Source organism: Hipposideros armiger, unplaced genomic scaffold (assembly GCF_001890085.2).
Source record: "Hipposideros armiger isolate ML-2016 unplaced genomic scaffold, ASM189008v1 scaffold_23, whole genome shotgun sequence".
Lineage (NCBI taxonomy): Eukaryota > Metazoa > Chordata > Mammalia > Chiroptera > Hipposideridae > Hipposideros > Hipposideros armiger.
Window position 1 is genome coordinate 6,898,595 of NW_017731373.1, and position 17,050 is coordinate 6,915,644.

General features: G+C 32.7%; 1 protein-coding gene across 1 annotated transcript in view; it reads left to right on the top strand.

Annotated features, from left to right (window-relative positions):
- NBEAL1 (neurobeachin like 1) overlaps positions 1–17,050 on the top strand; it is a 172,243-nt gene that overhangs the window by 67,445 nt on the left and 87,748 nt on the right. Inside the window, exons 18-26 of the mRNA XM_019635618.1 lie at positions 1,752–1,837; positions 5,876–5,965; positions 8,143–8,311; positions 8,756–8,889; positions 9,389–9,548; positions 9,656–9,758; positions 10,402–10,558; positions 12,025–12,183; positions 14,484–14,643. Coding sequence (XP_019491163.1) covers positions 1,752–1,837; positions 5,876–5,965; positions 8,143–8,311; positions 8,756–8,889; positions 9,389–9,548; positions 9,656–9,758; positions 10,402–10,558; positions 12,025–12,183; positions 14,484–14,643 — 1,218 coding nt within the window. The remainder of the gene's footprint in view (positions 1–1,751; positions 1,838–5,875; positions 5,966–8,142; positions 8,312–8,755; positions 8,890–9,388; positions 9,549–9,655; positions 9,759–10,401; positions 10,559–12,024; positions 12,184–14,483; positions 14,644–17,050) is intronic.

The window sequence follows — 17,050 nt, forward strand, 5'->3', positions numbered from 1 at the left end:
AGAATACCATGCACTGGATGGCTTAAACACTATTTTGTTATAATTCTGAAAGCTAGAATTCCAAGATCAAGTTTCAATCAGGCTTGGTTGGTTTCAGGTGAGGTCTCTATTCCTGGCTGGTGGATGGCTGCCTTCTTGGCTGTGTCCTCATGTGGAGTCTGTTCTCTGTGTGTGTGCCAAGAGATATCTCTGGTGTCTTTGCCTCTTCTCATAAGGGGCTTTTTTGGATTAGGGCCTGACCTTTATGATGTCATTAACCTCATTAATTACCTTCTTAAAGGCCTTATCTCCAAATACAGTCACGTTAGGGGTTCACCTTCAACATGAATTTGGGGGTACACAATTCAGTCCATAATACTTTTGACAGATTTTAATAAATTGATGAAGCAAAATACAAGCCTGTCTTCATAAAAAATTACATGATGAGTAAAATCTTGTGAGTCTTATTTAAAAGCTGGTGATTTTTATAACATACACTAATATACCTGAAGAATTCATGAAGGCAGCAGAATTAGGAGTCCTTAGATAAATTTATGAACTGTTTTCCTTTTGGCTATGATTTTAAATATATGCGGTTATTGGATCATAAATATTTTCAAAATTATATCTGTATTTTAATAGATTGTTCAGGAGTTAAGCCTCTGAGTAGTCATGTTTATTAACTCTGCACATAGCTTATTATTTGTCAAAATTTCTTTTTTAGATTTCATGGGAGTTTTGAGGTGAATAAGAATGTCCAGACTTTCAAAGTTTAGAACTTTGTCATTACTTTAAAACTTATCAAAATATTTGAAGTTGATATTTATAATCTAAATAAATTCCAAGTTAATAAGTCATTTAGTGTAATCATCACAGCTCTGTAGTTTGGATTTTGTTCTTGTAATTTTTCCTACTTATAATTCTATTCTTATAAATAGTATTTATTATATAGTGTTCATAATGATCATTTTTAATGGATGCATAATGTTATATTGGATTCATAATATATGATTTACTTAGGCTGTTTATAGTTTTTAATGTTGACTAAACATCAAATATTAAATATGATGAACCATTGTAGTTATTGGGTTTTTTCCTTATTCTGATGGATGTACTTATGATAAATTCCCAGGGTAAATATTCAAAGTGTGTGAATATTTTTATGGCTCTCAGTACATGTTACATAATCAGTTTCCAAAAGGTATATACCAATTAACAGTCCCTACCAGTAATACGTAAGTATACCAGATTCATCACAGCCTCACTAAGGTGGAATAGCCAATACTGTCTCCTTCATTTTTTTGGTGTAAAACGGAACCCTGTTTTAATTTGTATTTCTTCTTGACTTTACTAAAAACAAAATACAAATTAAAATACTAATTTTAATTTTTTTTTTAGGAAGGTCAAGAGTTTTTCCTACTCATTTGCTATTCCATTTCTGTGATATCTATTCACATTACTAATTATTTTGCTATTTTGTCTTATAAATTTGAGTTGGTTTACTTAGATAAATTAATAGTTAAACTTTGTTATATTTTATATTAATTTTATCAGCTCCCTTTCTGTAGTGGAGATTGATTCATCCTTCCCAACTTTTCTAGGGTTTGAGTAAATTGGAAGTGCTCTAAAAATAAAGTACATTTTGGCTAGTGTGTATTAACTGTGTTATATGAGTAGCTTGGAACAATTTAATTTTAAATTTTGTTCTGATTACACAGAACTGAAGAGGCCATAACTATTCAATGATATGTGTGTGTATAAATAATTTACAGGTCCAAACTGTTTAAGCCCTTGGAAATTTCAAGAGTCTGACATGGCTGACCTACCTGGTAATGTCCTTCTTCACTACACTGCAAAGGTCAGAGTAAATACATGGACTGTCCATTTAGTTGTAACTATGCTGTGAATTCCTTTTTAAATTTGTTTTTTCATTTCAGTGGGTAATTAGAAGGAGGGGCTTGAAGTGCCATTAAAAATTATTAATTTCCAAAGGAAGATGAGAAGCATTAAAAAGGTGTACCTCTCAACTAGGTTTCAAATGTGATCATTATGTCATCCCAGTAGTATGAATGGCAATAGTTGTAGTGGTAATTTGTACTAATGAACGACTTCAGTAAATGAAACTGTTTAAACTTTTATCTCCTACTTTTTTGGAAGGAGAGGTGAAACAAGTTTCTCGGCGTTTTCTTTGTTAATTTTTTAAATATTGGGTTGTCGGAAAAGTCATGACGTATTTTTTTCTGGTTTTTGTTGCAAAAATACGTCATGACTTTTTAGACAATCTAATATATTGCTAGTCAGAAAACAATAAAAAAAGGAGAAAAAAGAAACGACATATATGCATACCATGTTTAATGTTTAGTACTTGTTTTTTTCTTCCTTTTGGAGGAAAGGTCAGCAAGGGCTGAGGGGAAAGAAGATCAAAGGTAGGACTGGGAGGAAGAAAAGGGAAAGTATCATAAACAACCATATCATTTGCCTTCACTATATTCAGTGTTACATTGACCCAGAAAATGCTTTTGCTGTGTGAGATTATACATTATAGAATTTTTTTTTCTAGTTCAGTCTTCTAGTACATGACCATAATTTATTACTTTGAATACTTATTTGTTATATCTAATCTAATAAAATTTAATTTTCAGTTGGTATTTCCTTCTAACTTTTTATTTTGATTAATTGCAAACCTAACGAGAAGTTTAAAGGATGGTAAGGTGAAATCCTATATACTCTTCACCTAAATTTCCTAGTTATTAACATTTTGCCACACTTATCTTTATCTGTCTATCTCAAATCATTTGTGAAAGCAGATTGATATAGCTATCAAGACACGTTACTCCTAAGTTTTTCTACATAATCATTATCCTATCTAAGAAAATAATAATTCATGTAATATATAACCCATATTCAAAATTTCCCAGCTTCCCCCAAAATATTTGTTTAGCCTTTTAAAAATTTAGTCCTGGATCCATTTGAGGCTTGTGCATTGCATTGGTTGTAATGTCTCTTGAGTCTTCTGTTTTTTGTTTGTTTCCTTTTTGTAACACTAACTTTTTTCCAAAGATACATGTTTGTTAACCAAAGTAGATTTTTAAGTTATTTCTTGGCAGGGACTATATCTTATACTTATTTTTATTATAACTAGTATAGATCGATAGGAATTAATTATATTTAATCTCACTACTATATTTGGTATATTATATGCTTAGACATGCAATTGGTAACTGGGTCTTTTTTGCATGATGGTTGCTATATTCTTTTTTCAAAGTAACTTTGAAAAATTAAGGTTAAATTTTTACTACTGGGAGTAAAATTTCTGTAATTCATGTAGCAATGCTGGTTCCTTAATAATAACAAATGTACCATACTAATGTAAGATACTAACATTATCTGAAAAAACTGTGTTGGAGGTATATGGGAATTTTGTACTATCTACCCAAACATTTCTGTAAATGATTTTCTGTAAATCTAAATAAATTATAAAATAAAAGACTATTTTAAAAGTTTGGTAAAAAAATAGCCATTATTGTTTTTCCTCAAGAAACCCAGCATGACAAATATATACAATAAAACAGTTTAGTGGAGGATATTTCTTGAAATGGCTATATATATGATGATACTAGTGTTCTGTGGTTAAATAAGTTTGAGGGGATGTTGCATTTGGTATATACCTCTTAGAGATTAATGATAACACTTTTGAAAAATCCTCTTATAAAGAAACTAGTTTACTTTTGTTTTATCCTACTTTTTCACCAGTTATTTGAACATAGAACACATTTTAGTTTTTATTTCACTTAGTAACAAATACTAGTTTGGGAAAAGCTGCTATAGAGGATTTTTTGACAGTCAACGGTTTTTCATTTTTGTACTTATTTTTAGGAAGTGTTTAACCATCCATTTGTTAAAAATTTTTGGAGTGTCTTCTCTATGCCAAGAGTTGTTTGAACTTTTAGGATACAAAGGTGAATAAATTAAAGCCTCTGGCTTTAAGAAGCTTAAAAATCTAAAGTAAAATAAGTACATAAGAAAAATAAGTGCAGGGCCAGCCGAGTGTCACGTTGGTTAGGAGTTGACTTGGGACACCAGCGCTGAGCAGCAGGGCCCTGGTTCAGATCCCACATGTGGGCCAGTGATGCTGCGCCCTCTACAGCTAAGATGGTGAACAACAGCTCAACCTGGAGCTGGGCTGGTGTGAGTCGCCAGCAATGGCATAGGTTGCAGTGGGGCTGGCCGGCAGCGGGCGTGAGCTGCTGTGAGCGGCCGTCCAGTGGCCGGCGAGCGACTGCCTCACCTGGGAAGAGTGCAATGATAATACCAACATGGGCCAGTGAAGCAACGTCCTCCACAACTAGACTGAAGAACAAAAGGACAGCAACTTGTCTGTTCCCCTCCCCCAATTCCCCAATAAAATCTTTAAAAAATAATAAGTGCAGTATAATTTTATGAGCATTTTTTGTTTTTTAGCTGCCATTATTGCATTGTTTAGTTTAGCTGCCACTAAACTAAATGCTTCACATATATTGTTTCTCAATCTTCACTAAAGCTCTGAGGGGTATATGGTATTATCTGTATCTTTTCTAAACTCTAGTGTCCTGAAACTGAATGAAGATTAGTAACTTGCCTAGCCTAATACTTCTAGTTAATTGACAGCCTGTTTAATGCAGATCCTTAGCCACTATACAATATCTCTGTGTTGGAATTATGCACAAAATATAGTGTGGACACAAAGGAAGAGTGGTTTGTTCTTCCAGAGGTTAAATAGCATAGAAAAGATGGTTTGATTTGTGTTTTAAGAGGCAAAGATGAGAGAGGATGTGCAAAGCACAACATATATAGACTAAACCTGGGTTCTGTGTGTATTTGGGTGCAGGGCACTAAACAGGAGTAGATGGCCAGAGATGAGATTAGAGGACAAGTAGAGGCCGGATCATAGCAAATCTCTTGTGCCAGGCATTGGATAGGATTTTAAGCAATAAAGTAATATAATCGGGTTTGCATTTTAGAAGAAGGTCTCAAGCTGCAGTGTGAAAGTTGGATTAGAGGGATAGGAGACTGGAGGCATCCAAACCATTAAGAGATTAGGTCATAGATACACAAGTACTCACTAAGGTAGTAACAGGAGAAAGACATTTCTGTCTCTTAGACTAATATAGTTTACATTGAGTTAAATGTAAACTCAGTTTGCATTTGTTTTATTAAAGCAAAATTTCTCAGTTGCCTTGAGAGGATAAAACAGCCACGTCATCTGTGCTAATATTTTTAGGTATCTTTATTTATTTTTGGAATGGGGAGTAAATTCAGGGATGCTTCAATCTGTAAATTCAGTGAGTGAATGAAGTTACCCACTTTATAAACCTTTTTTGAAGTTAACATAACAATTTCTAGAGTTGCAGACGCAGACTAAGCTCTTAATCTGAATATAACTAGAATTGTCAGTAACATGAGGAAAATAGTGTCTTATGTCTGTGATTGGATTTTTGTACTGTAATATATTTTTCTGTTCTGTGATTTCTGTATCTCATACTTTAGTCACACATTTTATGTATATCATGAAATTGTGCCTGGGAAAGTACTAATGGGAATAAATTGTTGAATTTTTTAAAAAGTCAAAAATCTGCTTGCATATATTGGCTTAAAAGAGAAAATATTTTAAACTATGTGATTGGTGAAGAACAGATGACAAGCAGCAGTGACCTGCTGTTTGATGAGTGAGTACTTTAGAAGCTAGTCCCTGATTTTTTAGAGACAGAGAATAGTAATACTAAACTTAATATTGTAGGCATCTTATCACTGTCTATACTATATACTTTTTAAGTATGCGGTGAAATGTTCCATATATAGAGTTGTGTTTTGTCTTCCTTATGCTTAGTTGTTTGCTATATTTTTCTTTTATTCTTAGGCTTGCAAAAATTCAATCTGTCTTGATTTATCTACTAATTGTTTGCATGGACGGTTAACAGGAAACAAAGTAGTGAACTGGGACATTAAGGTAAGTTATGATAAATGAAGGACAACATATGTTAGTTTATGGATCCTTTAGAAGAGTTTAATCTTTTAAGCATCACCAGGTTCTTTGTAGGCAAGATACACAGTTGAAGGAAGAATAAGTAGTTGAATGACTGGAATTTGCTTAAAACTATGTACTGAAACATAGTTTTTATAACTATGCCATGAGTTTAATGCTTTTCATGAGAAAAATATACTGCCTTAGTTAATTGCTCCACTTTTTAAGGTATTTAATCCCTAAAACTATGTGGCAGATTTCAACTCCTTCTAACCTTCTCAGAAACTTCATTGATTATCCCTTTTCTCCTGAATTACACACTTTTCCCTGTCTATAGTCTCCTGTAAATCAGCTTTAAATGAACTCAGATCTTTCTTCTTGAGGTTAAGGAGTGATTTTTCCTCTTCCTCATATCCCCCTCTAACTAGGATATCTTGTCTGCTTTTTTTATGTGCCTCATATTTTTGTCTCAACTGGACATAATGTCTTTGCTTTTATCTAGAGGCCTGTATTTACTTTCTAAGACTGAGTTAACTGCTCTGGTCATGGGTGTCTGAAGCACTTTATCATTTCACTTACTATTGTGATTAGTGACTATTTGCTTGCTTGATTCTCCAGTAGTCCTTAAGAACTTCAAAGGAGGGACCACCCCTTTTTTCACCAGTGCCTGGCACAGGGATATGCAGTAATATTGTCAACTGAGTTATTAAATTAGTAAATACTATTTGGGCTAATATGAAAGTCAGAGATTTTATCCTATTTCTAAAATATACTACTGTTTTCTTAAAAGATATCTTAAATAGAAATTATAGCTTAGGAAAATCAAAAGAAATATAAGAGATAGCTATAGGGAACTTGCTGGTAAATCAGCAAAAAAACCCAAAATCACTTTTATCTTCTAGTCACTTAACACCAATTAAATATGCTTATTATTTCAGTGGAGCAGAAATCATTAAGATAATTCAGCCTATATAAAAACGAATCCATCAGTTAGTATTCATCTCATGTTATTCGTGTGGTATAAAACTTCTTTCTCTTTGACTTTGAGAGAAGAACACGTATTCTTATCTGTTAGAATAGTAAGATTTATGATGTGTTTGCCAATTCATGAGTTAACTTTTGCTATCACTTGTGAGATTGGTTTTCCAAGGCTAGTTCTACTTATTACTTATATATTGAAAAGTGATTAGTTACGTCATACATTATACTTGAAAATCAAAGCAGTCTTCATTACCTTGAGTTACAGCTATGTGGAAATCAAAAAGAACAGAATTATTAAGAAAAAAGACGATTGCATTTTTATATTGCAGCAAAATCAAAGACAAAAAAGTTAAGTGAAAAGACAATTGGGAAAAAAATACTTGCCATCTATAAAAAGCTAATTTATTTACTACATAAAACTCTTAAAAATCAATGTGAAAAACAGGCAAAGAATATGAAGAGGTTATTTATAAACTTAAGCGGGGTCTACATGACAGTTCAGAACATTGTAGCAGTTAATAATAACTAATCTTATGTAGCACTCACTGTATGCCAGGTACTAGGCTCTTTTCATTTATTAGCTTACTTAATCTTTATAACAACTTTATAAAGTGGGAATTAATATTATCCTCATTTTACAGATGATGAAACAGACAGAGAAGAAACATTAATAACATGTGAAAGGGTTTTGAATATATTTGGTTATGCTATCCAAAATAGTCACTTTGAACTTTGGTTGAAGCTACCCACTCCACCTTTTTTGTTAAAGTAGAGGAGTCAATCATATTTCTGTTACCAGATACATTTTTTTTCCCATGATTTATTCTCCTGTTCATTATGCCTAATTACCTTGTGACAGTTTCCTCTTACACCATTAGTGTTACATTATAAAGTCACCTTATGGGGTCATGTTTAGATTTGCCTATGTTTGAAATTTCCAAGCTTTGGAAAACAAAGGTATGATAAAAATGGCCTGGCCTTCTCTCCCTTGAGTATTGATTATGGTGTCTCCTGAGTCTGGTCTTTAAAGCATATGTCCATAACAAGGGTGCTTTAGCTTAGACTATCCTATACATTGCCTAAAGATTTAGTAAATTATAACTTCTTACATGCTGTGTAGATAGTAAATGAAAAATTGCCCATGTTTCATAAGATTAAAAAATTGTAATTTTCTTTTTCAGGACATCATAAACTGCATAGGTGGATTGAATGCACTCTTTCCTCTATTGGAACAAATCAGCCACTTCAGTGAAGGACAGATTCCTGAAGGAATGAATGAAAGAACAGTTTCTGAATCGATGACACCTGTAGAAGGAGATTGGGTCTTACTGACCTCCACAAAGGCATCAGGTATTAAGATGAAATTAATTCAAAATAGTCATTGAGAAATTTGAGAATTAATTGAAAAATAGATTAAAATGTCTTACTATCATTAGGAAGAAACTTAACCATTTGTAGCTGAAGCAGCCCATCCCTAATTTTACTAATGTAGTTCAGGAAGTTCATAATACTGTGGTCAGAAAACTTAATATGTTGGGTTTACTCTTGATTATCTGTAGTTTGTACTCTTAGTGGAAATATGACAACATTGTTAAATATGGTGGAGAAAATATTTACATGTGCATATAAGTATACAATATGCAATTGCTGCTTTTTCCAATATGTATGTTCTACAAGTGACCATTGGAGGCTAATTCCTTAGCCAAATTCTTTGTGTTACAATATGCATTGTGATATAGAAAATGTGATATAAAAGTGATTACTTACGATAATAACATGTTCACAATTCCACAGAGTCAAGACTAGAGAGAAATTTAGTTGCGACATTTATATTGATTATGAAACACTTTATTCAAAGACATCCTATTAACCAGGACAATCTTATTCACTCCCATGGAGTTTCCACTCTTGGTGCCTTACTTCAGAAGGTGAGCTAGTCTAACATAATATAGGAATGGCTGATGATTGTAATTAGCAGTTAGTTTGGGGTTCTTTCTTCTTAATAAGTAAATATGTATTTTTTTAATTATTCTATTATAGCTTAAGTTGTGTTATTGGATATAATTTATTTTACAAGTGGAATTTACAGACTTCTATTTTCATATATGTGTGTATATATAACCACCTTAAAAATTTCTGTTGAATCACTTTACACAATTACTTATCTTACATAATAACACTGTATAATCTTTGAAATACAGGACCTTGTTTGTTAGCTTTGGTATTTGGGCTATTTGATCAATTTAACACTCTGTTTTAGGACTATGATATTAGGGAAATATATTCTAGCATTACTTCAGAAAAATTAATGTTTAAGTTGTTTATATTTTTCTAATCATTTTATATTTAGATGTGCTGAATAAATTATAGCTTAATGACAATTATTTAAACTGAACTTTACAGACCTCTCTTCTGTTTGGATTTCAGGTGCCAAGCACCTTGATGGATGTTAATGTATTGATGGCAATTCAATTACTAATTGAACAAGTATCATTAGAGAAGAATATGCAGCTCCTACAACAAATGTATCAGTATTTACTCTTTGACTTTCGTATTTGGAACCGTGGAGATTTTCCCTTTCGAATCGGTGAGAGCAGGCTGTTGATAAAATTTTATAGTTGTTTTAGCAATGTATAACTACATGTGTAACTTGATTTTAGGTATATCATTTTAAGAGTGAACTTTCTGTTTTAGGTCATATACAGTATCTTTCCACCATCATCAGAGACAGCAGGAGAGTTTTCCGAAAGAAGTATGGTGTGCAGTTTCTCCTAGATGTGCTTAGGATTTATTATGGGTATGATGTCCTTACACCTTCTCAGTTTGATACTGTTTTCTGCCTGCTACTTGATCGGAACATCTAGATTGTTTATTTACAACAATTCTAATATTGCTTAACTTCAGCGAGGTAGGAAAGTGTGGAGGTTAAAATGATGAACAATGGATCATATACATTGGGTTTGAATCTTGTGTTTCATTAGCTGTCTAGCTATAGATAACTTACTCAACTTTTCTGCGCTTAAGTTTTCTGGCCTGTGACGAGGAGATAATGAAACTGTGACATCCTGTGGTTGCTTTGAGGATTAAAATAAATGAGTTAATAATATATAAAGCACTTAGAACTGTCTGCCACATAGTGAGTGTTGCATAAATATAAGCCGTTTTAACAATTTATATCTTTGTCATTGAAACTCCTCATTTCGAAAAATTTTCCTTAACTTTTTAAATAGAAAAAGAAACCAAAGATACCAGGAATTCTTTTTTTTATTAAATTTATTAGGGGTAACAGTGGTTAATGACATTATATCATGACTTCTAATAATTACATATATACATCATTTGTAAACTATGAAGTCTTTTATATAAAAAAGTTTTAAAAGTTTATATTAAAATATAAACATTTTAAATTTCTATTCTTGCACTTTTACTTTCTCTTTCAGGAGTGATTGTAAATATAGTGAGCTGTCTGTAGATGATATTCGAACAATAAGGACTTCCTTGTATGGACTAATTAAATATTTTCTGTGCAAAGGTGGAACTCATGAAGAGATACAAAGTATTATGGGTTTCATAGCTGCTATTAATGAAGAAGAACAGGTATTATGCCCGACATAAGTCTGTTTTTTCTTTTTAACATTTAAGTTGCTATATCATCTTGTTATAAACTTATACATGTATAATAAACATATTTTAAGAGTAAAATGTTTATAGTGTCACATATAATATTATATAGTTAAAGAAGTAAGTTTTATCTTCTAACTGAAAGTTTAACGAACTAGATAGCAATGTAGTAAAATACTTTAATGAATTAGGAAGTAGTATGTGAAAATAATTTCTTTGGCAATTCTGAAGCCTATTTTTATAGGCCACATAATGTATGTTTACCTATCATCAAAGTTACTTGGCAGATTTCTAACATGAATCTTAGCATAGGTTCATAAAAATTTTGCATAAAGAGTAAATTATAAATGTTTTTCCTATTTTTAAATACTCTAATGCACATTATTCATTTATACCTCAGAACTACGTTTTAAAACAGTGGTCTTCAGTGTATCATTCCTGACCAGCTTTACCTGGGACTTTTTAGAAATGCAATTATACTGCTGAATCAAACCCTCCAGGTGATTCTGGTGCATGGTAGAATTTGAGAACCCCTGGTATAAAATATACAGACTGGTAATTAATCCTCTCATTTGCATATTTGGAAGTAGATGTTCAGAGAGATTAGGTGACTTAACTTAAAAAGTCAAACAGCTGATAAACCTGAGACTAGAACCCAGGTGTAATTACTGCTGCTTCTTTTCTCTTTCTATATATCACTCTCAATACCAAATTGAGCAGCCTTAATTTATGTTAACTCACATATTGTTCCCTCTATCATGAAATATTCATTGTCTGTTCAGTGTTTACGTGACTTTGTAATTGCTGTTTATAGATGAGTTAACTTCAGCTATTTCCCTATAAGTTTGGCCTACTTCAAAAGCTCGTTAGAATAATGAGTAGCCATTTTATTTCATGGTAGTTGTACTGTCACTTGTTAAGATTTATTGCCAATGACATTTTTCTTGGTCAGTTCAATCAAAGAATTATTTATTGAAAACTTACTTTATACATAGAATAATACTAGACATTGTACATTTATAACATTGAATGAATTATCATTATTTTGGCCTAATGGATACATGGTTGGATAAGAGAGGTTTATAAATTATTATGAAACAAAAAAGAATATGATAACATCTATAAGAGAGGTACAAAGCCCTGTGAGGTTTTCATAGGAGAGTATTATATGTTAGGAGACCAGGAAAGGCTTAATGGAAGAGATGGCTTTTTATATGGACAAAGCAGGTAAATATGGTAGTGAGAAGAAACACAAAAGTAGACAGAATAAGCCAAGAGCATAATGGAGGGAAATACAGGGTTCAGAAGACATCAGATAATTCAGTTAAGGTAGAACATTAGGGTTTGTAGTATTCAGTTAAATAACCTTGTGGTTTATGATTTTATTTCTGCTTCTGTATGTGAGTGTGGTTTTTTTGTTTTGTGTTGTTTAATTTTAAAAGCTCTTTGGAATTTTGGATATACTCTTAAGTCTCCTACATACCAGCCCAACTAGAGGTCAACTTTTCTTACTGCTGTTTGAACCAGGAAATGCTGACATACTGTATGCCATGCTCTTAAATCAGAAGTATTCTGACCAACTAAGAGAAATCATTTTTAAGGTATAAACATTTCTTAAATGTCTCTATTTTTGGGCATTTGTGGGTATATGAATTTACTTGGAACATAGCCATTTTGTGAATGTAAATTCTTTTATCATATCTATCTAATTTTAAATTGTCAAATTTGTTTTGACATATTTTTCTTGTTTTTGTTTGCATATTAAAAAGCTAATTATATTGTAATCATTTCAGTGGAAAATGTACTTTGTCGTACCATCCTTAATATAAAACCTCTCATCTGCCTTTTGACTTATGATGGATCTACATGGCAGATCAATAACTAGCCTTATGTAGCACCCACTATTTGTGAGGCACTAAACACTTTTCATATACTAGCTTACTTAGTACTCACAACAACTTTATGAAGTGAATATTATCCCCATTTTATAGATGATGAAACTGAGGCAGAAAAATTTGTAGCTTGTCAAAGGATATAGAACATACTTTATTAAACCATCCAGAATATCCAAAACTTCAAACATTGCCTGAAGCCACCCACTCCACCTTTTTTTAGGTTAACTAAAAGGAGTCAGACATACGAGGTGTGATCAACCAATATGGTGAATGTTTAAATTTAAAAAAATTATTACAGTAAAAGACACATTACCATTAATCCCCCTCAGTATACCCCTCCTTGCTTCAAACACACTTATCTCATCATTCTTGCACCTTCTGAAGCAGTTCTGGAAGTCCTCTTTTGTGAGTGTCTTTAGTTGTGCAGTCGTGGCTGCCTCATTGTCTTGAAGCATTTTGACTTTGGGGAAGATTCAGAATTCACATGGTGCCAGATTAAGTGAATAAGGTGGATCTGTCAAACAACACACCATAACGTTTTTATTTGACAGAAATTGCTGTATCAGAAGCATTGTGTGACTTGGAGCCTTTTCGTTGTGATCAAAACTACAGTGAATGCTGCTGCTGAGTGCCATCAAGCAGAAAGACAGGAATCTTCAATACAGGAAGCAGTGCATCAAACCTTAGTAACTGTGTGTGACAAGCTTCAACTTGTTCAGTGCAGTCGGGTGTGAGCTATGGTTGAGAGAAGGTGTCTTTTAAAGTGTACTCTTAATCATTCTCCATCACGACACAACGCTCTGTGTCACACATTGCTTCTGGTATACGAAAATTTCTGTCAAATAAAAACATTACAGTGTGTCCTCATCCACCTTATTCACTGGATCTGTCACCATGCAACTTCTGGCTCTTCCCCAAAGTCAAAATGATTTAGGACATCGAGGTAGCCACAACAGCGCAACTAAAGACACTCATGAAAGATGACTTTCAGAGCTGCTTCAGAAAGTGGCAGGAACGATGGGATAAGGGTTATATTTTGAGGGGGATTAATGGCAATATTTCTTTTACTGTAATAAATTTTTTAAAATTTAAACATTCACTGTATTTTTTTATCACACCTTGTATTTCTGCCAAATACATTTTTTTTCATGATTTGTTCGCCTGTTCATTATGCCTAATTGCCATACAACAGTTGTTTCCTTTTACATCATTAGTGTTACATTATGAAGTCTACTTATGAGGTCATGTTTGGAATACCTGTTTGAAATCCTTAAACTTTGGAAAACAAAGATGCATTAAAAATGGTCTGGCCTAGTCTCTCTTGAGTATTGGTCATGGTGACTCCTGAGGCCACTCTTTAAAACATCTGCCCAAACAACTGTTCCTTTATGGAAATTAAATGTTATTTCTTCAAAAATGTTCTGGAAGGATTGTTCATATTAGTTTGTCAAGATTACCCTTTCCATATAGGGTTTCAGTATCTCACTTTGAAGAATGTTGATCTCACTACAAGAAGTATGGAGTTACTAATTCATTCTCCCATTTTAGCACATGGATGGGTTGCTTCAGAAAATGTTTTCTTGTTATTGAAAATTAGTTTGATAACTTACATAAATGGATTACTAAATTGATGTAGAAGTATCTTTGTTCTCTTTCAGAACACGCCTTTGTTTGTTTCTCTTGCAAGCTATAGGATTTGTTTCCGTCTATGCCTGAGCCGTTAAAAGAAAATCTTAAATTATTTCTTTCATCTGCCAAGAAATACATGTAAATTACAGTTTTTAACATATTAATTATGTGTGTTTCAGTCCAATTTATTTTTAAATCCACTTTTTAATGACAGTGTGATACAGAGTGCTCCTTATTAGTGCTGGATTATTATTTTTTTATATACTTAAGGAATAAAATTATGCCCCATAAACATCTTACACTACTATTTTATTCAATACTAACCTGACTGTTCTTAGTTCTCTATATTGAGAAGACTATATTATTATTGTGACCAGGTTATGGAACAAATGTTGAAATGCACGAATGTCTATGAACGAAGCAAACAACGTATTCGACTCAGAGAAGTTGGCTACTCAGGGTTGGGACTCCTTATCAGTGAATCACCTGTTAATACTTCTCTCATTAAAAACCTCACCAATCAAATCATAAATACAGGTATGACTACGGCGATAATGCTGATAAATTTTAAGAAATGTTCTTCATAGTTGTGTAATTCTATTTGATGGTTCTCAATACTTTTTTTCCTGAAGGCTCTTTTTCCCTCCTTACTCAGGTTGCTTTTTAAATTACCTGTTATTTGACTCAGCAGGGCTTTCCTTAGGTATTGTTTCTTATGTACCTTTGTTATGTCTCCCTAGGACAAAACACAATACCTTACTTAGTAGGCCCTCAGTAAATGTTTATTGACCGAGTGATTAGTAAATAATTCAGTCTGTATAACAAGAAAAGGACACTAGAGAAAATATGTATAAAATAGTATATCATTTTTCTTTATGGAGCTCAAATTCTTAAAGACAAAATTAAAACTAATTTCAGATATTCTTTGTTTTATAAACCTTTTTTTAGTGCATACTACAAACTGTAGAATTATAACAGATGCTGAGGGTTCAGAAAGGTATAAGTCTCTGTCTTGAGTGGTTTACCATCTTGTTGATAAGACAAAACATGTACATAAAAAAATAAATAATAGTATAAGTACCAAGCAGTATGGACAGTATGATCAGGCAACCAAAAGAAAAGAATAGTTATTTAGGGTTTACTATAGAATAGGTATAGATTCTAAACCTATTGTTTTTGTAAAATTTGAACATATCTATACTTTGTATTTAAAATCAAAATCATTTCAGCATTTATATAACTATTACCAACAGTTCTTTCTTTGAGAAAGAATTTGAGAAAAAAGAAGAAACCTGAAGGCATCACTCTTTCTGAGTTTAAACTATACTACAAAGCTATAGTAATCAAAACAGTATGCTGTGGGCGTAAAAACAGACACACGACCAATGAAACAGAATCAAGCCTGGAAGTGAACCTACATATATACAGTCAGCTAATATTTGACAATAGATCCAGGAATACTCAATGGTGATAATATAGTCTTTTCAATAAATGGAGTCAGGAAAACTGGGGATCCATATGCTAAAGAATAAAAACGACCTCTTATCTTACACTACTCACAAAAATTAACTCAAATGAATTAAAAATTTAAATGTAAGACTGTAGCCATAAAACTACTAGAAGAAAACATAGGGAAAAAGCTCCATGACATTTATCTTGGTGGTTTTATTTTGGGTATGATACCAAAAGCACGAGCAAAAAAGTCAAAATAAACAAGTGGGATTATAGCAAATTAAAAAGCTTCTGCACAGCAAAAGAAATGACCAACAAAATAAAAAGGCAACCTACAAAGTAGGAGAAAACATTTGCAAATCAGTATCTAATAAGGAGTTTTAGTATCCAAAATATATAAGGAAAGCATACAACTCAATATAAAAAACAAACAAAAAAACAAAAATGAGTAAAGGACCTGAATAGATATTTTTCCAAAGAAAACATCCAAATGGCGAATAGGTTCATGAAAAGATGCTTATCATCCTTAATTGTCAGGGAAATGCAAATCAAAGCCATGAGATACCACTTCATACCTATTAGAATGGCTACTATAAATAAGACGAAATAAGTGCTGGCGAAGATGTGGAGAAAAGGGAACCCATGTGCACTGTTGATGGGATTGTAAATTGGTACAGTCACTGTGGAAAAGGGTATGGAGGTTCCTCAGAAAATTAAAAATAGAATTCCCATATGATCCAACAATCCCACTACTGCATGTATATCCAAAGGAAATGAAATTACTATCTCGAAGAGGTCTGCACCCTCATGTTTTTGGCACCATCATTCACGATAGACAAGACATAGAAACAACCTAAGTGTCCGTTCATGGGTGAATGGATAAAGAAGGGGTGTGTGTGTGTGTGTGTGTGTGTGTGTGTGTGTGTGTAAACACACACACACTGGAATGTTAACCATAAAAAATAAGGAAATCTTGCCATTTGCAACATCATGGAAGAACCTGGAAAGCATTCTGCTAAGTGAAATAAGTCAGAGATAGAGAAGGACACATACTGTTAGGGTCTCATTTACACGTGAAATCCAAAAAGTTAGACTCAGAAAGAGAGTAGATTGGTGGTTACCAGGGTCAGGGGTGTGGGGGAAGTAGGTGAAGGTGGTCAAAGGGTGCAAACTTTTAATTATAAGATGAATAAGTTTGGGGATCTAATGTACAACATGGTAACTATAGTTAACAATACTGAATTGTATACTTGAAAGTTGGTAAGAGAGCAGATGTTAAATTGTCTCACCACAAAAAGAAAAATGGTAACTGTGAATTGATGGATATGTTAACAGACCTTATTATGGTAATCATTTTACAGTATAAATGTGTATTAAATCATCATATTGTACACCTTAAGCTTATACAGTGTTTTATGTCAATTATATCTCAATAAAGCTGGAAAAAAATAGAGGGCATCTGTTGTTGACAGCAAAAAAATAAAAGTGAAAC